Here is a 26577-nt window from a genome sequence, read left to right as displayed (position 1 = left end):
TAAATTTATATAGCCATTATGGAAAATTAAAACTAGAACTACCATATGACTGGCATTCTCACTTGAGGTATATAGCCAAAGTGCCCTTCAATGGATGAATGGATGAGTGGAAAAGAAAAATGGAAGATATGTATATATATATTGCAAGTAGAATTGATTTATGGTTAATAGAATGACTTGTATTGCTGGCTCCCTCACCTACAGTGTGTGACAGGAGGCAATGAATAAAAGCCTTGCTTTCTAGCACAGCTATATTTGGGAATAAGCAACAGGCCTCACTCTCTTGTCCTCTGTATGTATGAGAGAATGAGCAAAGAAGTGAGCTTCCTTGCACTTACAAGTGAGAGATGAGATGGAATGATGGGCTGAGATTAACAGGCTGACATTAATCAGTGTAAATATAAAATCTTGAGTTTCAGGTAAAAAAATCACACAGACACACACACACACACACACACACACACAGATTCTACAAAGAGATCTTGGGTTTTTAGCTCACCACAACTCAAAATTAGATTTTCTTTCTGGAGAATACAAGGGAAAAGACGGCTCTGGCTGCAACTAAGGCTGAGGATGAGGGGAATGAATTGACTTAACTAGCTCGCTAAAGTGGCATCAGGTCATGGAGGTCACGAATGCCAACCTGAGTGTCTTTCCATCAATCGTGTGGACAGCAGGGAAATGTTGGTGAAATATTGAGAATGCAGCGCCATGAAGGAAATGTTTCGGGGCGGCAAATGCCAGGCCGATGGTCTGGACCTAGAACGAATTTCTGAAAGCGGTCTCACTTTTGAAAGCTGCCTTGTTTGAAAAGCCTGCAGGGTCTAAGGGCCTCCCTGCCCCCCGTCCCCAGCCCTCTGCAGGCCCCGCCCCCACCAGGCCCCGCCCCCGTGACGAGGAGTCTGGGAGCTGCCCCAATCCCGAGCCCCAGTGCAGCCTAACCCCACCCCGCCCGCCTGCACCGCCCCCTCTGTATCCCTGGAGACGCTCCGGCGTCTGCTCGCCCAGCCCTGGCTTCGCCAAGTCCTGAAAACAAGAAGGGAAGTCGGGGCAGCGCCAGGGCCCTGCACCTGCCATTGGTGGAGGAGTCACTGAAGGGGAATGGAAAACCAGAGCTCCCCAGAGCCAGTCCACCGAGGTTCGTGACGCAGGGACAAGGCAGGGGCAGGGCTTCCACAGCTCCCAGGAGAGGCGGGCAGTGCCTTCCCTGCCCACCCCCACCTCCCACCGCCCCCCCAGACCTTCCTCGCTGGTCTAGAGACTCCTCTCAGAGTTCCTCAGCTGGGGCCCTGGCTCGGCAGTGCACCTGAGCCTGTGAGGACAAATTAGTTGGCCTGTTTAGAACCAGGCAGGAGCAGACAGGGACCTGAGGTGTCCTCAGTTTGGGTAAACGTAACGCAATCTCATAAGTCTGAGCGATCAGGTGGTTATCCCTGATGTCGCATTTGTACTGGAATAGAGGGTGGGGCAAAAATAGTTGTAAGCATCTGAAACACAGAGTTTATTCTTTATTAATTATTGTATTATTTTACATCTGAACAACTGTAAACCGACTTTTGCCCCACCCTGTAACATAACAATATAGGTAGTGGCGTTTCATTGATTAGTGATTAATTTATCCCATAGTGTCTATACTTTTTTTTTTTTTTAAAGTTCCTCTAACCTCATAGTAAGTATTTGGTATTTGTTGTATGAATAACTTTTCATGATGTGGAGCGGGGAGAGAAATTGTTCTATTAACTAATTTAAATTTTTTTTCCTTTTCTCCTTCGCTATTATTCTTTACTTCCTGATGTTCAGGCTGAAGTCTAGCTTGGAAAGATTTTCAGCAGAAACCTCCATTGTAAGTCGAGTGAATCATGCCTGTCTTCAAACACTTTCACTAATGTATATTTTGATTAACCCTCAGTAAATGTTCATTAGTAGGAAATCTATGTATTTAAAAACTTACCTAATTACCTCCCATGGAGTGCTAGAAGTGTCCAAAAATTATGATGTAGGAGATAAAAATTTAGTGACTCTTCAAACTCATGTTAATTTTAAAAATTCTTTTTGGGAGTGTAATTCTTTGGTAGTTTTTTCAAACTTTCATAGTAAGAGAGCTTGTGGTGATCATATGAAAAGTTCTCATTGTTATAAATGGTTTTGAACATAGTGAAATCCTATTTATTTTGTATTCTCTTGATGACAACTAATAAATTTGCTTGCTGAGGTTTGTTGGCTTTTACCCTAAAGTGCCTGAATTCTGGAGACAGTGGTCAGCCTCAGGCATTGTCACTCCTAAGCAGACTGCCCTGCACGATGCTAGGCCTCCCCTCCTCCCTGTGTATTTCCTGAGGAGGATCTCTCCTGGGAGAGTGGGCAACAACAGGGTTACTCTTTGAAGAATTTTACTTGGAGGCCAGAGATTTAAACTCACACTGTGGGACACATTCAGCCTGACCAGCGTCCTCAAACCTTTCATCCCGTGTTTCTCCATTCTCATCTGTCCTTGCATGTGGGGGCCAAATTTAGAGACTAAATATGACCGATACAAGAGCCAACCAGCAGATCAAAGAATCCACCAGCCATGAATTGGCTTCAGGCAGCCTTTTGATCTTTGTCTCAGCCCCTGTGGTGCCACATGCAGCGCCGCCCACTTGCTGGCACTGGGGGGGGGGGGGGGGGGGGGGCTGCCTCTGGGTCCTCCTCACAGACTGCTTCCCCCTCAGCTCCTGGGGCTAAGCTCGTTTTGGTACCAGCTAGAGCAGTGGTTCTCAACCTTGGCTGCACATTTAGAATCACCTGGGAATCTTTTTAAAATCCTGATTTCTGGGCCTCACCCTCCGGAAATTCTGTTTCTTTGTTACTAATGTTGTGGCCCCACCCCATAACAAAGAAACAGAATTCCCGGAGGATGAGGCCCAGAAATCAGGATTTTAAAAAGATTCCCAGGTGATTCTAATGTGCAGCCAAGGTTGAGAACCACTGAGCTGGAGAAATACTTCTTCTCTCCCTTACCCGAATCTGAACCATTGCCCTTCCTGCCTTTGCTCCCATCTTGTGTGATTTCCTCTGTGGTCTTGAGCTAGGAGAACCCCGATGAAGTGCCATGGTTAAGGATGTGTTCCATTTCTGCTTCAGGCTCGGGTAGTTTAATTCCTCATGATTAGAGATCACCTAGGCGCTGGGGATACTGGTCATACCAGGAAAATGATACAGCTCAATTTAACAAACAGCAAAAAGCTTTCTTCAATCTGCAGGTAAAAGTAAGCCTGAAATAACAGGCCCCAAAGCATGCTTGCATTTTTTCTCACTTATTTTCCCTCTGGCTGTGTCTATATGCTAGATTACAACTATTTTCTAATTCAGCATAAATAAGACTGTATTTATAAAAAAAGATAGTGATTACTTAAATGAGAAAATAATTTGTTACAGGATCCCTTTAAATATTTAATGCATTTCAAATATTAAGTGTGCAAAATTTCAGTACACACATTATCTATGATGGAAAACAAAATATGTGGCCATGTATTGTGAAAAACAAAAATCCCCTTTTTCAAAAGGCATAGGCAAGGTAAGCTGTGGGGTTTAGAGTGGGGAGGGAGCCTGTTTAACTGCCACCCTAACTCTGGCCTGAAACTTTGCAGCATAGATTGCTTGAGGGATATTTTCCCCAATATGCAGTTAATACCTTTTTTCTACTTTATCATTCAGCTCTGATCACCCCCCATTCAGAGTTTGTGCCTTGAGGCTTGCCAGCAGGGCTTGCAATACTTACATTAAACTAAATTTAAGAGTAAAGCTGCTCCTGCTGCTAATGTTCTCAGATCAGAGGAGAGCAAAATGAAGGAACTGGAAGCTGAAACTTTAATGGTAGGAAACGTTGACTCAAGTTTTTAGAGGGGAAGAAATCACAGCTGATCTGTGTGACAAAGAAGACCTTTTCCTCTCCCTATATGACAGTGATGGCGAACCTAAGACACGCGTGTCAGAGGTGACACGCGAACTCGGTTTTTTTGGTTGATTTTTCTTTGTTAAATGGCATTTAAATATATAAAATAAAAATCAAAAATATAAGTCTTTGTTTTACTATGGTTGCAAATATCAAAAAATTTCTATATGCGACATGGCACCAGAGTTAAGTTAGGGTTTTTCAAAATGCTGACACGCCGAGCTCAAAAGGTTCACCATCGTGCTCTGTGACATTTGCATCGGATTTCATTAGTTGTTTATATTTCCTAGCAAAATAATCTAACCCCAGTAAACATTAAAAAGGACAATTCTTATATCCCATACTTGTAGCCCAACTTGGGGAGAGGGTGCTGATACGTATCTTGATGGGATATATTGGCTGGATCAGAGCTTCTGGGGCCTGGTCCCACTGTTTGTAAGTAGCCTTGTCTTCCTAGTATTTAGAGAAATTACAAGTACTGTTTTCTTATTTTAAAGCACAATTATGCATTCATCACCCCTGCACCAATGCCCTTGTTATGCAAAGTGGGGCTCTCAGAAGAGTCTTGATTCATAGAGGATGGAATGCCCAGACTGAAGCAAGAACAGTCTCTGTTTTCTCCTCTCCTTTTCAAAACCCACTAGGGAGAGACCAGTCAGGGTTAGGAAACTGAGATGGTCCAGATTTGCTCTGTAACATTAGAGGATTCCGCACATGGCGTCTCACAGTTTCTGTGAAACAGGCTCGTGGGAGGTGGGTTTGGGAGCCTTTTGTGTCCCTTCAAAACTGTACGTGGGGTCCAGCCCTGTGTTGGTCATAATTTGTCACCACAAGTTCTGCAAAGGTTGCCACTTAATAAGTTCTGGTTATGCAATAACTCAACTAATTAATGCAACACCTAATCAGAGAAATAAATTTTTTTTCAAATTACAAAAGAATTAAGTCACTATATTATGAAGTTATAAAGTATAATACAATGTTTCTAATGTTTGCTATAGATCTTCTATATATTGTGTTTTTTGTGTATTGTCTGTTTTCCCCCCACATCCACCCCTATAATGTAAATTCACCAAGTCAGAGATCTTTGTCTTTTTGTTCAGTTGTATCTTCAACACCTAGAATAGTATCTAGCACCAAGTAGTACCTTAATCGTTGAATATATTCAAGGTCTAGATTGATGATGACTTATCCTATGTCACAAAGGTAGTAAATCCTAGAGGTAAATAATGTAAAAACCAAAAACAAGCCTTCCTGTTGCTTGGTGGGGCTCATAGTAGAGGTCAAAACTGATGGACATAGTGGTGGTGGAATCAAGAAGCTCTGGCTTTGGGGTGCCTTTCTATTTAACAGTAGAAGTGTGGGTTCTTTGGCGCCTGAAAGCCCTCACAGCATATGACAATTTCATCATTCTATGTCCACTGACATTGTTTCCACACTTCTTCCTCTTTGGAGTAAGGTTTAGATAACTTGGTTTGTTTGTTTGTTTGTTTTAAAATATATTTTATTGATTTTTTTACAGAGAGGAAGGGAGAGAGATAGAGAGTTAGAAACATCAGTGAGAGAGAAACATCGATCAGTTGCCTCCTGCACACCCCCTACTGGGGATGTGCCCGCAACCAAGGTACATGCCCTTGACCAGAATTGAACCTGGACCCTTGAGTCTGCAGGCTGATGCTCTATCCACTGAGCCAAACTGGTCAGGGCTAGATAACTTGGTTTTATAGACTCACTTTTTTAAAAAACATTTTTAAAAAATATATTTTATTGATTTTTTACAGAGAGGAAGGGAGAGGGATAGAGAGGTAGAAGCATCGATGAGAGAGAAACATTGATCAGCCGCCTCCTGCACACCCCCTACTGGGAATGTGCCCGCAACTAAGGTACATGCCCTTGACCAGAATCGAACCTGGGACCCTTCAGTCTGCAGGCCGACGCTCTATCCACTGAGCCAAACAGGCTACGGCCTCACTTTTATTATTATCACTCATCTTCTCCAGTGTGACTAATTGCATTTCCCAAAGATGGCCCCAATAATATTGTTCATCTCACATTCTTTCTGTCAATGTGACTTTGATGCTCTCTCATCAACTGGGGGGGTCTATATTCACTAGCTTTGAATTCACAACTGGGGGGCCTATTGTTATAGCAGAAGTGATGCTATGTAACTCCCAAGGACAGGCCCTAAAAGGGGAACAGCTTCCACCTGGCTTTTCTTAGGGATACTTGCCTTTGGACCCCTAAGCTTCCAAGCAAGAAGTCTAGGTTCACCATGCTGTGAGGAAGCTCAAGCCATATGGAAAGGTCACTTGTACATGTTCTTCCAGAGACCCCAGTTGATGTCCCAGCTAATAGTTGGCATCAACTATCAGATATAGGAGTAAAGGCACATACAGATGCTTTCTGCTTCCCCTCATTGAGTTACCCCCAACTTTTAAGTCTTCCCAGCAGAGGTCCCTGCCATTGTGCAGTAGAGAAAAGCCAATCCATTGTGCCTTATCCTAATTCTTGACCACAAAAAATGTGAAAGATAATAAAATGATTATTGTTTGAATTAATCTTTTTTAAAACCACTGTGTTTCGAAGTGATTTGTTACACTGTTTTCTTTGTGTGTCTCTCATGACAGCTATCTCCATGTTGAGAATTATTCTTGGCATCTGTCCTTTCTAAGGGAAAGCCTTTATTTGTGAATGATAAAGTTTTTTAGAAAATAGAAAAATATGAGCAATTTTCAATTATTGATCATAGCAGGCAAGCAAAGCATGAACATTTGAAATTCGTAGCTGCCCTAAAAATCTTTACTTTTTAATTGCAATCATTTCTCTTATACCAACACTCCTGATTGACTGAATTTTCAACTCATTAATCAGATTTTCTCCTTCATGGTAGAGAGGCAGACAAGTAATAAATTGGCCACAAGGCATCTAGTAGAGGAAAATAATGAGAGAAGTAACCTGTGGAATTCACTCACTGAGTATCTGCCCCTATAATGAATAACAGAGCTGTAGCTCTGTGTACACCCAGGCTTTCTCAGCTCAGATGATAGGCTGTGGATCTAACAATGTCCTAAAATATTCTTTGAAAGATTTATTCTTTAAAATACCATTTCTGTGTGTGTGTGTGTGTATGTGTGTGTTTATTTGTAGTCTGGAATGACGACCCTACCCCCACTGCCCATGTCACGCCCCAAGCTTACAGCCTTAGCCAGAGAGAAGCTGCCATGCTCCCCCAGAACAACGCCACGGTACGTGACCTTGGTTTTCATTTCTCTTCCTGCAGAATAAACTCCTTCCTGTAAGAATGCCAATAACATGTCTCAGAAAACAAGGTGTTTAAAGACAAAAGTATATTGTTATATTTAGAGTATTCAAATGTGTGGTGTTAAAAGAATTGATGGACTTCACTTAAATATTAAGAATATATTTAATTAACAAGCTAGTGCTCATTTGATAATTTTATTTCATACTAGAAGCACAGTGCACGGATTCGTGCACCGGTGGGGTCCCTCAGCCTGGCCTGTACCCTCTGCAATCCAGGATCCCTCAGAGGATGTCGGAGAGCCAGTTTCAGCCTGATCCCTGGAGGCCAGGCCAAGGGTCCCCACCAGTGCACAAATTTATGCACCGGGCCAGTTTTGGCCCAATCCCCGCAGGCCAGGCCAAGGGACCCTGCTCGTGCACAAATCCGTGCACAGGGCCTCTAGTATGCATATAAAATCTTTGGCTAATCTCTTTCTGCTCTACCCCTCTCCCCTTCCCTCTGAAATTCATCACTCTGTTCCATGTTTCCATGCCTGTGCGTTGAGTATCTGCCCCCTGGTGGTCAGTGTGTGTCATAGCTATCAGTCAAATGGTCACTTAGGCTTTTAGATAGATAGATAGATAGATAGATAGATAGATAGATAGATAGATAGATAGATTCCCATTATATCATAGTTCCTATAAAGCTTTGGAAATACATTTTTTTAAAAAAAAAAAAATGTGTATGGAGAACAAAATGCAGAAGCTTTAGGAATGAATAGTGTCTGGCTTCCAATCCACAAGGTCCTGAATGCTGATTTCTGCTTTGGGGGAAGGAAGACACAGTCTTACTACTAAGGTAGATTGGCAGGCATGATTTAGCTCCTGAAATGACCATAGGGCCTGCAAACACACCATCTAACTGCTGCTGCCAGTGAGGGGCTGCAGAACCCCAGAGTTGTAGCCCAGAAACTGCAGGACAGAGAACTTGATGTATTTTGTCATAATTATGAATATTAACTAATATTGCATTGTTTGGTAATTGCATTTATAATTGTATTGATGTTTAATAATGCACATGCTGTTTATCAATATAAATAATTTGCCTATCTTGGTCTGATTATTTTCTTTACATACATGCTTTTCAATTCCTGCCAAGCATAATGATCAAAGACAGTATTATGAGACTACTTTGTTCTGAAAAACATCATACCTCATTTTTAGTATTTCTGGGAAAGACCAAAGCCCCTGGACCAAACAAATACATTTAGCTAGACTACATAAAAAACACTTTTATAATAGAAAATCAAATTTTCTTTTCAAATTTTTCAAAAAAATAATTTTTATAAATACATAATTCCAGGATATATATTGTTATGGTGGTATAACTGGTATATTATATTACAGATACATATGTACATATACTAGTATATATATTTTACTTTTGAGCAATGTGAAATATTAACACAGCCTGAAAAAGATTCTTCTTATTCTTGTTTTTAATTATTGAGATTACATTTCCTTTACAATATGAGTAAAAATATAGCCAATCTCACATCTCTAAAATAAGATGGATTTTCAAAGAAAAATTTTTCTTGTATTTGTATTGAATAAAAACATTTTTTATCCTAACCATTTAAAGGAAAGTTTTGTATCAACATTCTCCATTACTTCCGAATAAAAACAGATAATTGTTCAGTTCCATACTCCCATGCTTATAAACTATTAATAATATGCTTATATTTAAAGGTTCAAGGGAGTGTAAAGAATAAAACACTATACATGTAATATATTTCTCAGTAAAGTGTTCTTAAAATCACTTTGAACTTTTAATAATTATTTGAGTTTTATCTATGACTTAAAAAAAACACTCAAGCAGCATTTCAGAGCAAATTTGTTAATGTTTGGAACAAATAAATGTTACACATTTGTATCCAATAGGTAGTCTTAGTTCAAGATTCTGTGCCAAACAGAATATGACTTCGTGAAAGTTATGCTGTGAAACAGCATGAGTAAAATGGAAGATCTCCTCAGTTTTAAGTAAAAAAATTCCATTAATTAAAAAATGCAGATTATTTTAATGTGTTTGGTTTTTATTTGTTTACACACTGGGTTTAATATTCTTCCCTGCCTCTTTCATATGAGAAAATGAAAATTTAGAAATTATCAATCAATAACCTAACTCTACAGCTACTACAGAACATTTATTATATATGGTTTCATGCCCTGAATATTTGTGTTCTCCTGGTGGCATTTTATGTTTGGTAGCTTTTCTACTCAATAAGGCAGTGCTTTATTATTTCTTTCCATTTCATTTAGGTCTGAGTTGATCAAAGAAAAAGATGACATAGATCATTATCTGGAGGTGAAGTTCAAAGGATTGTCAAAAGAGGAGGTTGCTGCGTGAGTATAACCTCTTAAAGGCACTTTAATATAAAGTTTGTTTCTTTTGTCTTGATTCCTTATTGAAATTTCAGTTTTCCTGTGCAGTACACCTTTTCATTGGAACTTGACATTTAAAAATTAAAGCTCATATTAAATAGTGATAAGTCATGTCTATTGATCTTACACATATCAAAGTCTTTAATTTTATGGCTCTCAAAATTCTCATATTTACCAAGCTATTATACTGTCACATTTGTAATATTATAGTTAAATCTGTGCCGTTAATTGCTTATTAACCTCCATTTTAAGGTGTGTTGCCTCCATGTGGGTGAAAAAAAGCTTTAAGAGAAAGATTCATATATCTTTTTTTCCTAGTGATTAAAAAATAATTCTTACTAATGTGTTTCCTCCCCACCCCAGAACCCACAAAAGATTTAATGAATTATAGTTTATTGGTTAATTTTTAAATAATTCTAAATTGTATGAATTTAGTTTTTAAATAAACAATGTAAACTTTGCCATTTTACCTACCACTAGTTAGAAGCTAATTTATGTTGAGTGTAAAAACAATTTAAAAAATCCATGTAGGTTAGAGATAAATAAATAGAAAAATAGCTAAACAGGTTTATATTTCTTACCTATAGACTTGGTGATTCTGTTATCAGATCTTTAGTTGTAAGCATTGAAAAATCAAATCTTGTAAATGCATGTGCATCTTGTAGAATTCATTAAATCATCCAATTAAAATATTTTATGAAGAAATACTTTAAAAATTATATTAGTATTGTCCAGGACTAATGAAAAAGTATTCCTAATGATATTTTTGATATTGATTTTTATATAATCTAAAATTCTTAAGTTTCTTGATGCATTTCCTTTTATTTGATATTATTTTGCCAATTTGAATATGACAGAAATAGGGAATAGCTCATTCTGTCGGTAGATACTTTATTTTATGGAGTGACAAAATTTTACAGTAGCTGTCAGCACTTCTTCCTTGGAGCTCTACTAACAGCCATATGTAGTATCTGAGACCTTTTGTTAAATGTTCTTCTGATTGTTAATTTGTTAACTTCCCATGGTAGCCTGTTGGGTAAAACTAAAGGTCAATATTGTCTGATTACATACTTCTAAAAAGAAAAATACATATGAGTGACACTTGCATTCTGATTTAAATATAAGAACACCCAAACAGCTGTAAGTGGCTTAAAAATTTGGGCTTTAGTTTGGAATTAAACTTCTTCTTCTATAATTTAACAAGCTGGAAATCCATATATGTAAAATCTGCTAAGCTCTCCGTCGGTATTGAAGAAAACTTTGATCTAAGACAATGCAAAATAGGCTATATTGATGCGTATTCTCTTAATAATATATTTTTTCACTAAGGAGATTACCAGATTGATTTTAAATTCAACAAGTAGCACTGGGTAAATTTCAGTCCTTAATATTGCATTTTTCTTAAAGCTACCCATCTGTCTCTAAAGTATTCAGACCTTCATTAAACAGCACCCTCTCTCATCTTCCAGCTTTAGTGTATTGCCATTCCCTTGGCCTAGAATGTATTTTCCCTTTACCATGTCCTGGCTGACGGTTACTCATTCTTAAATGGCTCAACTATATTAGGTAACCTTGCTAGCCTAATACCTGTAATGAAACCTACCCTAAGATCTACAATACCCAGAATGCCTCCCATCATGGCACTTACAGCTTTGTATCGATATGGCTACTTTGTGTCCTCTCCTAGACGGTCAGCTCCAGGAGGGCTGGAGCCATGGATGCCCACGTGTGTCTTTAGTGCTCGTGCCTGTCTCACAGGTTTTGAGCCAGGTACGAAGATATCAATGAGTGGTGAGCATTTGTCCCTTCATCGCCTTGCGCGTGTGCCCTGTCTAAAATGCCCTCCTCTTTCCCCACTCCTGTGTACTTGCTAAACTTTTTCTCTTCCAGCCTCTGCCTGCTTCTTGCTCTGTGAGGCCTCCGTCAGCTCCTCCTCACCCACATGCTAGAGTCCAGGGCTCCTGCTTGAGCTCTCTTTAGTAACCACTGACAATCATGTTTGTGTGGGGTTTTTCCTTCCTGATTAATGTTTAACAAACTATAGAATGTGACCCATTAGTGCGTCGTGGTTATGACCCATCTGTTTAGGGATCATGACCAGTATTTTAAAAAATGAAAGGGAGGAGAGTAAAATAGAGCTTTAGAAAGGCATGCTCTGCACAGAGTAAGGCTGATATTGGGAGGGCGCCCAATGTAATGAAATAGAGTGCGGGTTCTACTACCAGCCTCCCCAGGCGCCAGCTTCACACTACTAGCACTGGCTGATTTTGGCTGAGCACTTATCCTTCCTGTGTCTCACTTTCCTCATCTGAGAAAAATAGGGATAATAATGATAGGGCCTGGCTCATTCGTAGTTATGAGGATTGAGTTGTTGTTTATTAAGAGATGGGAACATTTTGAGTAGTCTTGGTCTTGAACTTTTGCTTCATAGACATGCATGAAGCAAATATATGTGCACATGTACTGAATGGCAATAGAAAAGTCTTTCTTACTGTGAATTGCCATAGGAAAGGACTCTGCTCTAGACTTAGAGTCCTTTGCAAGCAGGGATTGTTTTTCACTCTCCTTTTAAGACTCTTCTGACTTACACAAAATACCACTTTATTGCTTGCTTACTTGCTTTGTAGGAAGGATTGAAGAAATTTAAAGTTAACGTTTTATATTACACAGCTGTCAGATTATAAATAGAAAATAAAAGGCAAATGAAGGAGAAGTAGGTAAATATGCTTCCCACTAGAGTTAATATAGTTCCCCTGAGGAAACATTAAGTTTCACTCTGAACTCCTGGGCAGACTGGGCAAAAAGGGAGAGGTAATGGACTATGCATTTCTCATTACCTGAGGAAAGGAAACATATCAATTCTTCAAAAGAAACAAGCTTTTTCCTGATAATAAATTACAAAAGGAAGTTATCACATGACATCATATAAGGAAAATGGAGCAACATATTATAACTTTGCATACCTAATAAATAATAAAATGGATATTTTGCTTGTCGTAAATATTATATCTCTTAGGTAGGTTTTACTTCAAGCAAGATAGCAATGGGTAAGATATATTAAATGAATCCTGTAAGCTGGTCTGTTTTAAGTGATCCTTACAATAACCCTGTGAAGGGCTGACATTGCTGCCAGAGACCAAGGCATGGAGAGGTTCAGTAATTTGACCAGGGGGATCTAATGTTATAAATAAGCTGAAGCAATAAGATAGGAAAAGTGATTCATAGAGAGGAAGGAATGACTAAGCGAGACAGAAAATGGATCAGTCATACATGGGAGATCAGAACTCCAGACTCCTCCGAATTCCCATTACCACTGTGGCTCTGGAACCTCCCTTCGGGTCTACCTCATGAGGATGCGGTCATTCTGTAATCCTGATTCAGACATCCATAAGCTCCCTTTAAGCTTGTCTGGAACAACCTCTTATCTTACAACCAGAGCAGCCAGAGAAATATATTACTAGACAGGGAATTGCCTTAAAAATTTAGTTTAGTGGGTTTTTTCCCCACTGGAAGATCAAGATCAAAATGGATAGCTAAGCACATTTCCTTCCTCTATTTGAATTTACAACATAGAAGTACAAAAGATGGTAAAGTCTCAACATAATGAGAAAGAAGAGAAAAGAAAATGAGAGCTTCCAAGATTTCCAGATATATATTTTAAGAAAGCAGTTGGAATATTACCAAGGATAAAAAGTGACATTTCATAATGATTAAAAGAGGTGGTTTATCAGAAAGACATAACCCTAAATGTTTATGTTCCTAATGACAGACTTCAAAATACATAAAACAAAAAAATGATAGAAAGAAAAGGAGAAACAGATAAGTCCACAATTACAATTGGAGATTCTAACACTGCTCTCTCAGTAATTGATAGAAAAATTAGTATTATTGAAGACTTGAATAATACCATGGATCAGCTTAATTGACATTTAGAGAACATTCCACAACATCAGAACACACACTATTTTCAAATGTACATTGAACATTCACCAAAGAAGATTATATTCTGAGCTATAAAATAAAACAAAAATGAAAGGATTTATATCCTACAAATAATTTTCTCTTACAACAATTAAATCAAGTTATAAATAATAGCAGGAAGATCTCTGGAAAACCCCCCACCCAAAAAAAAATTTTTTTGGAAACTAGACAATATACTTGTAAATAAACCATTGACCAAAGAAAAAAATCACAAGGCAAATTAGAAAATATTTTGAACTGAGTAAAAGAGAAAACATGGTATGGAATACAGCTAAAGTAGTGCTAAAGGGAAGTTTATAGCATTAACATGCTTATATTAGAAAAATAGAAATGTCTAAAATCAGTGTCCTAAGCTTTCATTTAAAAAAAAATAGAAAAAAATTATTTAAACTTAGCAGAGGAACAGGAATAGTGAAGTGAGAGCAGAAAACAAAAACATTAGAGAAAAATCAATGAAACTAAAAACTAGTTCTCTTAAAATATCAATAAAATTGATTAGTGTCTAGTCAGACTGGTCAAAGAAAAAGGGAGGAGACACAATAAACCCTTTCAGAAATGAAAAGACATATCAGTATAGATTGTCCTAATATATAAAGAGCCAGGATCCGTCATGACTGAAACATCCAGATGGACGACCAACCACAAGGCTAGGGTGCTGGCCAGAGCGGCGGAAGTCAGTCCTGGACCCCAGTGGCCCGCAGCGGGAGCCAGTCCTGGCTCCCAGCAGTTCATGGTGGAAGCTGGTCCTGGGTCCCGGTGGCCCATGGCACAGCAGCGGGAGGGAGCTATGGGCCCCGGCCGCCCGCGGCACGGCGGTGGCAGGAGGGAGCTGTGGGAATGGAGCCATGCTGCCATTGAACTGGCCTCTGGGTCCCTCCCCCGACCCACAGGCTCCAGGGAACCAGACCATGCTGCCATTGGACTGCATCTTGGTGCCTACCCCTGGCCCTCAGGCTCCAGAAACTGGAGCCATGCTGAGATGGGACTGGCCTTTTGGTCCCGCCCCCCTCCCACAGGCTCTGGGGAACTGGAGACATGCTGCGATCGGACTGGCCTCTTGGTCCTTACCTCCCCCGTCCACAGGCCCAGGGAACCAGAGCCATGCTGCGATGGGACTGGACCCTACCCTAGGGGTTCCAGATTGTGAGAGCTTACAGGCTGGGCTGAGAGAGACCCCTCTGAGTGCATGAATTTTTGTGCACCGGGCCTCTAGTACAAATATAAGAATGCTACTTAGGGAAAAAGCATTATGCTGATAAACAACTTATATGGAATGGCTAAATTTATTGAAAGACGCTGCCAAGTTGGCTTAAGTAGAAATAGAGAAAACAGAAGGTTTATCTCCCTTAAAGACATTGAATTAGTCATTTAAAACCTTATAAAGAAAATTCCAGGTCCATATGGCTTCGCTGGTGCATTCTACCTAACTTGTGAGGAGGAAATAAGGCCAATTTGGCTCATATTCTTCAAAAAAATAGAAAAGGAGGAAACACTTCTGAACTCCTTCTGCCAGACTGGGATTACCCTGATACCAGAATGAGGAAGAGCCAGTTCATAAAAGGAAAACTATAGGATAATATCTCTCAAGACAATGATGCAAAAAATCTTAAAGAAAAAAAATTCAAAATGAAGCTAAATAAATAGAAAAACCTCTGCTTTAAGAAGCCTCAATCTTACGTAAACAAAAAATATTACACAAAGTGTATGTTCTGCCAAAGTAATACATTAAAAGGTCTTTTTCTGGACACACAGTGCATTATGTACACTATCTGTACTTTGCTTTTTGTATTAATATATTTTGAAGGTCACTACAAAAACATCTGAAAGAATAGTCACAGTTGGCCTGAGCTCCTGCCAGGGAGGCTGTGCACCATGCAAAGTCCTTTCCATTTGGCATTGGCGCGAGGAATACCCAGCCTTGCTCTCCTGACCCGCACTCCTCAGAACGAAGCCTGCACACAGAGGGAGTGCAAGCATGCTTACCTGTGTTAGGAAACCTAGAACTCACCATGGCTGGGGTGGCTCCGTTGGTTGAGCACTGGTTCCCATGAACAGAGAGGATACCAGTTTAATTCCTGGTTTTAGGTTTGATCCCCAGGAGGGAGCCTGCAGGAGGCAGCCAATAGATGTTTCTCACATCCAGTGTCACTCTCTTTCTCTCTCTCTAAAATATCAATAAAAACATATTTTTTGCCGAAACCGGTTTGGCTCAGTGGATAGAGCGTCGGCCTGCGGACTGAGAGGTCCCAGGTTCAATTCCGGTCAAGGGCATGTACCTGGGTTGCGGGCATATCCCCAGTGGGAGATGTGCAGGAGGCAGCTGATCGATGATTCTCTCTCATCGATGTTTCTAACTCTCTATCCCTCTCCCTTCCTCTCTATAAAAAATCAATAAAATATATTTAAAAAAAAAAACATATTTTTTTTAAAAAAAAAGAAACCTAGAACTTCATTATAATAAACAAACAAATATACTCTGATATTTGAGAATATAACACAATACAAAAGAAAGAAAAGGTGAACCAAAGAATACTCAGCCTGAGCTGAAACAAAGTTTCTATAGGGAAAGGAGACCTTTTAAAGATTTCCAGATTGTTTTTTACAGACATTGTAGAAAATCTTATAAGATGTACCTGATGCTATGAAAGACTTCAAAGAAATGGAATTTTTTTTTATTGTACAAAGATTTGTCTTTTTATATAACCAGTTATTTTGTTTTATGGGTCGACTTTTTGGTTTTTGTTTATTCATTATGGATTTACCTTTAATATTTTCTTCCCTGTACTTTATTTGACTTCATGTCATTGGTTATTTTCTTAGGATTTCTTTTCTAGCATCCTGAGTTGAAAGCTAGCTTCTTCACTTGTCCAAGTTGTTCTTGTTTTCTAGCAAATACATTTAAATTATAAATTTCCTTTTGAGTACCATGATGACTTCCTCCCCCAGGACCTGATATTTAGTTTTTATTCTCTCACTTCTAAATCTATGAAAATTTCCAAGATAGTTTCCTCTTTAGGCAATGAATAATTTAGAAATATATTTGTAAATTTTCAGGTGAATAATTTTTTCTCATTTTTTTTTTTTTTAATGAGAGGATTCAGGATTGTGAAGTGAATTTATTTTTGTGCTCAGTAAATGAACCCTATATGATATCAGTTAATGAAATTTCTAGTGTGTCCAGTACATGGTCAATTTTTATAAATATTTCTTGTACTTTTGAAAAATATGTATTTTCAATTTATTTGGTAGACAATTCTATCAGAATCTAATAATTAGATTGAGCCTGTTATTTTAGTCAAGCTCAACAGTTGTTATTCAAAACTTTCTTTGAAATATATATTTTTTCCTCACAGATATACTTTTTATTGATTTTTAGAGAAAGGAAAGGAAAGAAATGTAGAGAAACATCTATGTGAACCCTCCACCTTTCAGTGCATGGGACGATGCTCCAACCAACTGAGTCACACTGGCCAGGGCTATATAAAACTTTTTAACCTCTACTTTATTTGTAATCTTCGGGAGTGGGGAGAGGCATTAAAATAAATTTCTTCTTTTTCTGAAATGTTTATAAATCTTGAATCTATGTTATTAGATGTATTGTTTCCTAATTGCTATATTTTTCAGAAAATTAATCTATTTATGAATCACTGATATGTGTATGCCCTTTAATTTTTTATGACTTCTTTTTTGCTTTATGTTAATCAAGGTATACAAACTCTCTTTTTGTTGGCATTTTCACTATTATATGAAAATACAGACGAAACAAATGACATGTTCTCTGTCTCAAGGAAGTTATAATCCCTAATATATCTATTTTTACTATTTCCTAAACATTTAAATTCAAAGCTCTTTTATTTTCTCACCTCACAAATACTTCCTTTAGTTCTTACAATATTCTTATTCTTATACATATTTGATTTTTATATACCTTATGCTCTCAGTTATAAGAAAGAATTTTCTGAATGTTTGAGATAGCTACAATAAAATTAATACAACATTCAGGAAAAGAAGATACTATCTGCAAGTATTGTCTAACCAAAGCTTCAAAAATGATTGATTTATTTTTTGGTTTTATTTTAGTTTTTACTAAATGGAAAACAAAATGTATGTTCTGGAAGTTTGATCACTATGTACACATGGCCTGAGAGGAATCCTGGCCCAGCTCTTCCTATGTGCAGTACAGCCCTCCTTTGTTATGGTAATTAAAGAGCAGACAATACGAAAGGTTTCTTCACAAAGCTTACAATTTGGTAGTTATCTTTTAAGCATTCAAGTTTGAAAGGGGAAAAATGTATGCTTAAAGTATTTTTGATACGGGGAAAATTAAAATATGTTTCGTGAAAAGATGAGTATCCACAATAGAAACTTAAAAACTCAAATAAATGAGGTCACCTGCTGCCCTAAAATAACCAGAACTTGACATTTCTCTTCAGTTAAATTTACTGCAGATTTCTTATCCAAGAAATAGAAAAGGACAGAGCTGGAATGAGCCTAAAAGTTATTTGATTTAGTTTTTAATTTATTCTATCCAAAAAAGTCAAAAGAGTGTAGTTAACAGAATACCAATGGGTAGTTTGTAATGATCAGTTTATAAAGATTTTTTTTTTCTTATGACAGAAGAAATGTCATAATGAAGAACTGTAACTGCAGTTTTGTTACTTACTCTTACACTATGGTTCGTTATGTTGCTGAATAGAGCATGAATAGTATTTTGTTTTCATTTTTAATTTACATGATTTTTCCCTTTGAATTTAAACCAGTATTGTTTTTCTTAGGTACTTCTCATGTTTATAGCCCATGCATGCTATTTTTTGCCATTATTTAAGTATTATAGTATCATAATATTGTAAGGAAATATGTTTGAAAGGAGCAAAATTAAAATGTATGTGATAAAGTTATAGGTGTAAAGAATTGATCAGTTTACTTTTACCAAAGAAACCTCTTCTTACAGTTGTTTAATGTGAAAGGCTTTTCTTGAAAAGGTTAAGAAAGTTCTAATCAACTTTTGTACATTATGTAGAACTTCATTTTCTAAACTCTGCAAAAGAAAGTTTCATATTTAATGGGAAATCATGAATTATTCCATTTATTATCTACTTCCTCCTTTCAAAGACACGATCTGGATAAAAGGCGGGGTGAATAATTTCAAAAAAATACAATACATTTTTAATGGGAAGGTGCAAACTACAGATTCTCATGACTATTAGCAAGTGTAGAGGAAACAGAATTTTACTTGCAAAACTCGTCAAACTCTTGAAAATATAAAATGTATGACATACTTTAGTAAAAAAAGAGCACAGTGAGCTGAAGTTTTCTTTTTAATGCAACTTGTTGTTTTTACAAAGTTTTAACTTTATATTCTCCAGCCTTACATTTTTATTAAAAGTTTGATGTTTCACTCAATTTATATGGAAACTTGATAGTTCTTTTATTTATAAAGATATGTAGATGAAGAACTGAAAGAAAAATTTAAATATCTTTTGAGATGAATTGTTTTAAAAGAATTCAAAAAATTTGGAGAGCAATCACAGAATTATGTTTTAAAAAACAGTGATATATTATATGGAGTTTTATATTAATTAAAAATTATAAATAGTAATTTAAACAAAAATATGGGAGTGATGTGCTAATGTAATCATGTTTACATGTGTGTGAAGTCCATTGTTCATAGTGATGTAGTATGAAGTTTATATTTTGTTTTTTTCCTTTTTTATGGTTCATTTTCATTGTATTAGGATGCAGAACATAACAGAATTGTTATTCAGATTTTTTAATAATTATAACTCAATCCAAAAACTAAGATTATTTTCAAACTTTATTTTTTAGCTTATGTTTAATTGGTTAAGTAACAATATAACCAATTTAATACAATTGTTATATAACTGTTTTCCTATGGTGGAAAGTCATAGTGTAAATTTAAAAACAGCAACACCAACAACAATACTAGTAAACATGGTTGCTTCATTTAGCCAAAGTTGTCTGGACTCAATTGAGGTACTTCTGGCTTGAAAATACTTTCACTGAAAATTCTTTTTAAACAATGACATTCACTTTATACCTTTCCATTTATGATCTGTGTCTTAAAACATCTTTTGTTAAAAAAAAAAAAATTAACTTCTCCAGAGAGTTTGCAAGTAATAAGAGTATTTATAAAGATTTTATTTGTAATTAACCTCATACAGAGGTTAATTACAGTGCTTTTTCACTAAATTTCTAGTGCTTTTTCACTAAATTTCTTCCAGTGATTTTTCACTAAATTTCTAAAGAAAAATTTTTTTAAAATGTGGTTAAGTTTAGTAAAGATTTTTCAGTAACAAAAACATGTGGAAGCCGTGGGTAGATATTTTGGTAATATTGTATATTGACTGATGAATAGTTTATTCATTTCTGATTGATTACAATCGCTGTACTTCAAATATTTGATTGAATGGGAATCACTTGAGTAAATCATTTTCAACAGGGTATGTACCTGAAAAAATGCCTTTATGTTACAAGAATTATTTAAAGCTATTAAAAGGATTGTAGTCTGTCTACTAAATAACCATGGCTTTCCTGTGATACCAGGTAACAACCACCAGCAAAATTTCTATTAGATTGATTAACATTTATTATCTCACAAAAAGTATTGCCTTTTTGCTAAATATCAGTTTAACATATTGAATCTGTCTTTGTTTCATTCTACGTGAATATCCTGTATATTCTAAAATAAATCACCCATATTGAAGTGAATTCTTATTGTGCTATTGAGAGAATTCTTTGCTGATCAAAGTTTTTAATATTTTATTTTTGTTGAAATACTTATATTAGTAACAGTCCAATTTACATAATACTATGAGCTAAACTTCCTTAGTTGTTATTGTTGTTATTTTTATTATTAGATTTTTTAAAAACGAATTAAAGGTTGATTTGGATTAAATAGTGTTTTTCAAATAGCATTTTTCAGTTGGTATATATACTTTTAAAATTTTGAAAATCTGTGCTTTCTAACTTTGATTATCAAGAGATACAAATATGTATTTTCAAAAAATATAAAGCAAAACGTATATGTAACAATTTCCTCTAAAGACTCAAATTAGTAAACTTCTAATTGCTTAGAAAAATCACAAAACCTCTTGTGGAGTGGATTTTATTTATTTATTTTTAAGTTATCAATAAATCCAGCTATCTAAAATAAATCTTAATCTAAACTGAAACCAAAATCCTGCTGTATTACCAGTTATTAATGTTCTGATTGCTGATAACATTATTATGTTGGTTAGTTTTTTCAGTTGATTATTTATTTGGACAGTGATTCTAATAAATTTTCAGGAGCAGTATAAACTAATACATATATGCATTAGTGGTGTTTTGCTTTTATTATTTATTTTGGAATGACGCTAAAATGTTATATATGTCAATCTTTATTAGGAGGGTGTTTAGATTAAATTATAGCAGTATATGAAGTATATTATGATAAGAAAATATGATTACAATTTCACAAAGAAAATCAAGATTATTATAATGGCTATGATGTTAAAATTCCTATTATATGATTAATCATAGCTCCAATAATATCAGTATGTGTTACTTTGTTTATTAAAAAAATTAAGCTTCAGTGATCATATTATGTTCATTACATGTTCATTTTTCTTTAAGGATGTTCTGCTAAAATGTTTAGGAGAAATTAATAACAATGTTCATTTGAATAATTAAATCTAATTGTAATGACTAATTATTGGAAAGGATAGATTCTTTGGTCCCAAATATAACAAACTCTATTTTTTGAGATATTAACTTCTAAATAGTTAAGTAATATAGAAAATAAGCAGTTATCAGGTTATTTATGACTTGTGGATATACTGAGATACAAAGTGTCTTTGTTTTAGAGAAATCATAATTTTAAAAGGGGTTTTATATATATTTAATTTGGATTAACAAAATGCCTCACTAAGTGTGTGAATCTCTAAAATATATTTCTAGTTTTTTCCAAACATGAGCATTGAATGGTTTGAAAACTTCATCTGTGAGATGCCATCTGCCCTATTTACATTTTTAAGAGTTGAGTATTTGTTAACTGATCTCATAGACAGTTACATGTTTTGCTGTTACCAGATGGATGAGATAGAATACCATGCATAACTTTACATTTATCTTCTTTGAGTGCCACCTTATTTGCATATCAATTAAAATAATATCTGTATTAAGATGGATAATGAAAGTTATCAAATTTACATGAAGTGACTGCAGTTTGCTGAATTTCCAGTAGATGCCCCCAGAGACCAGTCAACTCATTGGAAATCCTTTAAATTTGAAAAGAGACTTTTTTATATTGAAACTTTTTTTTCTTGCTATATTTTGAAGTACCTGGAAAATAATTAAAGGTCATAAAAAACTCAACTTTCCAATAGTTATTACACAAAAATATGTATGTGTGATGGTAGTGTGATTCCTAATCAGCATTAATCAACACTATTACTAATCATTGTTAAAAAACAAATGTGTAAAATTAAGAAAAATGCTTTCAGTTTTCATTGTGATATCATTCTATATGCTTTTAAAGTTAAGTCATTTCAAACGGTGCTAATTTTTTTTTCTATCTGATTTCTCTTAATATGCTGAAAAATGCTGTATCTTTGCTTTAGCTTTTTTGGAGGAAATTGTCCTTTTCATGAAAAACTATAAAACATAACCAAATAATTTATGTGATTGTTATCAGTGTGTGTGTGTGTGTGTGTGTGTGTGTGTGTGTAAAATATATATTCCCCGTTCTAATTATACGTAATATCTACCCACACTGAAAAGTATGGCTAAGAATAGTGACTCACTTTATTCCATGGAAATTATATTAACTGAAGCTATTTAAGTATTAATTTAAGAGTCAATGTAATTATCCCGTAGGTGATTCCAATAACATTTATCCCTACAATATGAATGTAAGACTCTTCTAACTGACACAAAGATAACCCACTAGTGACTTATAAATATTAATTTAATGGAATAAAAGTATTATCCAGACTTTTGATTAGATATTACATATCTTTTGAGTTTATCTTTGTCAGATTAAATAAAAATTTTATGATCTTTTTAAAGTATGGATTTTTATTGAATTGCTTTTGAACTATTTTACTGAACGTGAAGTTTCACCTTGATACAGTATTTCAGTTTATAGTATAAAGAAAATATGTTAAATCTATTAATTCTATAATAGAATAGTTGATAATGCGTTTTGATTTTGAAAGCCTGTAAGTAAGAGAGAATAAAATAAGCTGTCATATCTACTCATTCCATTCATTCATGTGTTCATTTTTGCAGAAGTGTGTGCTTTTCATCCTTTCATGTGTTTGTCTCTTTCGGTGTTTTCCCTGTTAGACTTTACACCCTTGAGTGGTGATCACGTTATTCAGTTGGCTTTGCATGGACGCCATTGGTTGTCTGCTCCCTCGTTTTAAGGACAGGGATTGTCTGGGAGAGTCACAGAATGACGCCTGTCATTGCCCCCAGTTTACCAGGGATCCAAACAACACATTGACATTACATTGTAACTGTCTGGTTATGTCAAATTCCTAAACAATCAATGCAAATAAACAGAAAATTGTGCAGAAGGAGGAGGAGAAGAAATATCAACAATATTTGATATAGTAGGCAGCCATGTGGTAAAGTAAAAAAAATTCAAGACTTCCAGTCTGAGAAACCTGGGTGCAAATTCCAACTCTGCCTCTATTAGTTTGTATTGCTTTGGCCGCAGTGATGGCGAACCTTTTGAGCTCAGCGTGTCAGCATTTTGAAAAACCCTAACTTAACTCTGGTGCCGTGTCACATATAGAAATTTTTTGATATTTGCAACCATAGTAAAACAAAGACTTATATTTTTGATATTTATTTTATATATTTAAATGCCATTTAACAAGGAAAAATCAACCCAAAAAATGAGTTTGCGTGTCACCTCTGACACGCGTGTCATAGGTTCGCCATCACTGGCTTTGGGCAAGTCACAACCTCAGGTTTTTTGTTGTTGTTGTTGTTGTTGTTATTGTTTTTACCTGTAAAAATAGAAGTAGTACTTTGTAGAGTTCCTGTGTGAGTTAGAAATAATGTCCACACAGTGTCTGACACACGTAGGTGCTCTATAAATGGTAGCTATTCAAAAATGGTTTCAGGCAGAGTTTAAAAATGATATAATATTTCCATGGCCTTTTAACAGAAAGCTCCCCATTCCCCAGCTCCACGCATTCAGCTGCTGTGGAGGTATTTGAGATTGCTCAGTTTTACTTTCTGCCAGTCTACAGAATTTTTTAATTTTAGAATTTTTTAGGGAAATTTTGATGTAAATTCAGAATATTTACATATAATCTCTACTGAATAATGTCTTTGACTAGTAGTAATATAGTCCATGTTAAATGCATGGATGCTTAATTCTTTAAACCCATTCTTCCCCAGGGCACCCCTTAGCCTAGGGCAGCCTCAGGTATCTGCAGTGGCAAAAATCTTCCTTAGGCCAGTGACCCATAGATGTCCAGCACACCCATGGCTGTCGCAACTTGTGCTTCCATGGGTGGCCTGCTTTCTGTCAGGACAACTCTTCCCAAATTCCACATGATCAAATCTCCCCATAAGTTTTTCCAGAATTCTCAATTTTCAGTACAGTGACTTCAGGTCAAGGAAATTTTTCTTTTCCTGATATTTAGAAAGGACATATTTTAATTTAAACTAATATTTGTTTTAATATGTAAATGAAACCAGAGACTAATCAGTTCATGTCCAAGTGAAATAAATAATGAATTTGCATTCCATTTATATTTATATTTGTATTTTTTAAAAATTCCTTTCCATAAAGTGAGTGAACCTTGGCTGTGGTTGTCTGTTATGAAATATAAAACCTGAGAAGTCCAAATATAATATAATGGTGGAAATTAACATGTATTTTTATTTTCAGACACCCGGCCAGTTTGTTGTAATAAATGAAAAATTTTGCAGGTAAAAGAAATTATTTACATTATAATAATAAAAGCATAATATGATAATTAGACCAGACATCCTTCCGGACGTGATTCTGGACATCCTTCCAGAAGAAGCCAGGGCTGGAGGGAAGCCCGGGTCCCGGGTGCCAGAGGGAAGCCGGTGCCAGCAGGCAGGGGAAGGAAAACCTACTCTTGCATGAATTTTGTGCATCCGGCCTCTAGTAAAGTATAAATAAGAATCTATTTAGCAAATCACTATAATTGCTCTTTTTTGCTCTCAAATATTAGTAATAAGACTTAAAGAATGGCACATACACACACACATATAAAATAGAGATATTAGAATAGTAATGTATTCTGAAATACTATTCTATTTGAAATGTCTTTTGCAAAGAGTGGTCTATTTTAAAAATATACTTGAAATTTTAAAAATTGCTTTTAGTTACATGTTGTGGATATTTTGAGGTTGAAAGATGTATTGGAAACAAGTTTAGTCCAGTCCCTTCTGAATCAGTTCCGTGTTCTTTGGTCAGAGTCAGCAGAAACTGCTTCTGACTAAATAAAGTGGAAATGATTTTATGGGCAGGATATTGGGTAACTTGCTGAATTTAGGGGGGAACTGTCTCCAAAGAAAAGAGCAAGACCTGGCACCCTTGTATCTTGAATGGGTCTAGGTAGCAAGACCTACATGAGACTCCCGTCGGGATGTTGCTGCCAGGTGGTTTGAGCTCCAACCTTCTACACTTTTGTGTTTCTTACTTCAACTTTCAAAATCCTGGAGAAGGGGCAGTGGCTTAACTGGAGTCACTGACCCACCTGTGCCCAGGGAGTCTTTGCAATCAGGTCCAACCGAGAGGACACACAGCGTGGGGCCAGCCGTTTCCAAAGTACTTTGCATTCTGGGAGGACCCAGTCCAACCCAGGCAGCCTCGCCTTCCGGGGCAGGGAAATGGACCAGAGGGTGCTTTCCTGCATCTCTGTCCCAGGTGAGATTAGAACTGGGATGGCCTCATCTAGTGTTTATTTTTATTGTTTAAAATGAATAGTCTAATTTTGGTTCATTTAGTCTATTCTTCATTTCTGCTCCAGAATGCGCTCCCATTCACAGGAAAACATGCTGGCAGCTCAGGCATCGACCTACATTTAGTGCCAGTGCTTGTTTAAAGCCTGGTTGGATTTCCAGGCCCTTATCCTCTCAGTCCTCCTATACCACCCCAAAACTCTCTTTGGGGTTACCCCTTGGGTATTCTTTTAGGCTCCTCAATCTCAAGTTATCTGAATCCAAATTCATTCTTTCCCCAAAACTGTTCATCCTTTTGTGTTCCCCTCTTCAGCAAATTAGCAATTACCCCCTCCAAAAACCTGGCTCCTCTTGTTCCATCACCCCCAACATTCACTCATGAATCAAGTAATCAATATTTTTCTCTCCTAACTATGTGTTGAATCCACCTGGTTCTATTTACTCTCTCAGTTCCCTCAGTTCCATTGTATGACATTCAAATTAAACTGGGCAGCTGGCCCAGCTTTATCCGGCATCCCTGAGCACCGGGGTTTGTCAGCGTTCACTTCCAGATCTTGATCTAGGACCTGTGATAGACACTGGCTTTGCCTATCTGTATCCATTTCTCCCTTCTTCTTTGCCAACATAACTGCAGTTTCGTTTATGGTAGCAAGGTGCCCTAGAACAGGCAGCACCTTTGTTTTTCTAGTCTCCTTGTAGCAAGGATGGCTGTGGGACAGGGTTCTGGCCAGTGGAACCAAAGTGGACATCTGTTAGTAGTTGCAGAACTGTTTCTCTTTTCCCCAATAATAGGGAAAGACACAGCTGGTACCATCCCATCCTCCCCTTTTTTTTGTGGCCTTGAAGGTGGAAATGATCACTGGGAGCTGGAGAAGCCCTCCAGTGACCAGCAGGGGACAAGCATGAAGGAAAGGCTAAAATAAGGTTCAAGGCCTGAGCCTTGAACTTGCCAGCCAAGGCCAGTAGCAGCCTACCTTTAGGCATCTTGTTCTGTGAGAAATATAAACCTCTCATTTTGAAGGCAA

General features: G+C 36.6%; 1 protein-coding gene across 1 annotated transcript in view; it reads left to right on the top strand.

Annotated features, from left to right (window-relative positions):
• The first annotated feature begins 1018 nt into the window (after window positions 1-1018).
• The window catches only part of TTC29 (tetratricopeptide repeat domain 29), a 151537-nt gene continuing 125978 nt past the window's right edge, over window positions 1019-26577 (top strand). The window contains exons 1-4 of the mRNA XM_036314703.1: window positions 1019-1138; window positions 1801-1843; window positions 7079-7176; window positions 9491-9574. Coding sequence (XP_036170596.1) covers window positions 7085-7176; window positions 9491-9574 — 176 coding nt within the window. The 5' untranslated portion in view covers window positions 1019-1138; window positions 1801-1843; window positions 7079-7084. The remainder of the gene's footprint in view (window positions 1139-1800; window positions 1844-7078; window positions 7177-9490; window positions 9575-26577) is intronic.

Source organism: Myotis myotis, unplaced genomic scaffold, assembly GCF_014108235.1.
Source record: "Myotis myotis isolate mMyoMyo1 unplaced genomic scaffold, mMyoMyo1.p scaffold_m19_p_6, whole genome shotgun sequence".
NCBI classification, from domain to species: Eukaryota; Metazoa; Chordata; class Mammalia; order Chiroptera; family Vespertilionidae; genus Myotis; species Myotis myotis.
This window is presented reverse-complemented; position numbering and strand designations above follow the sequence as displayed.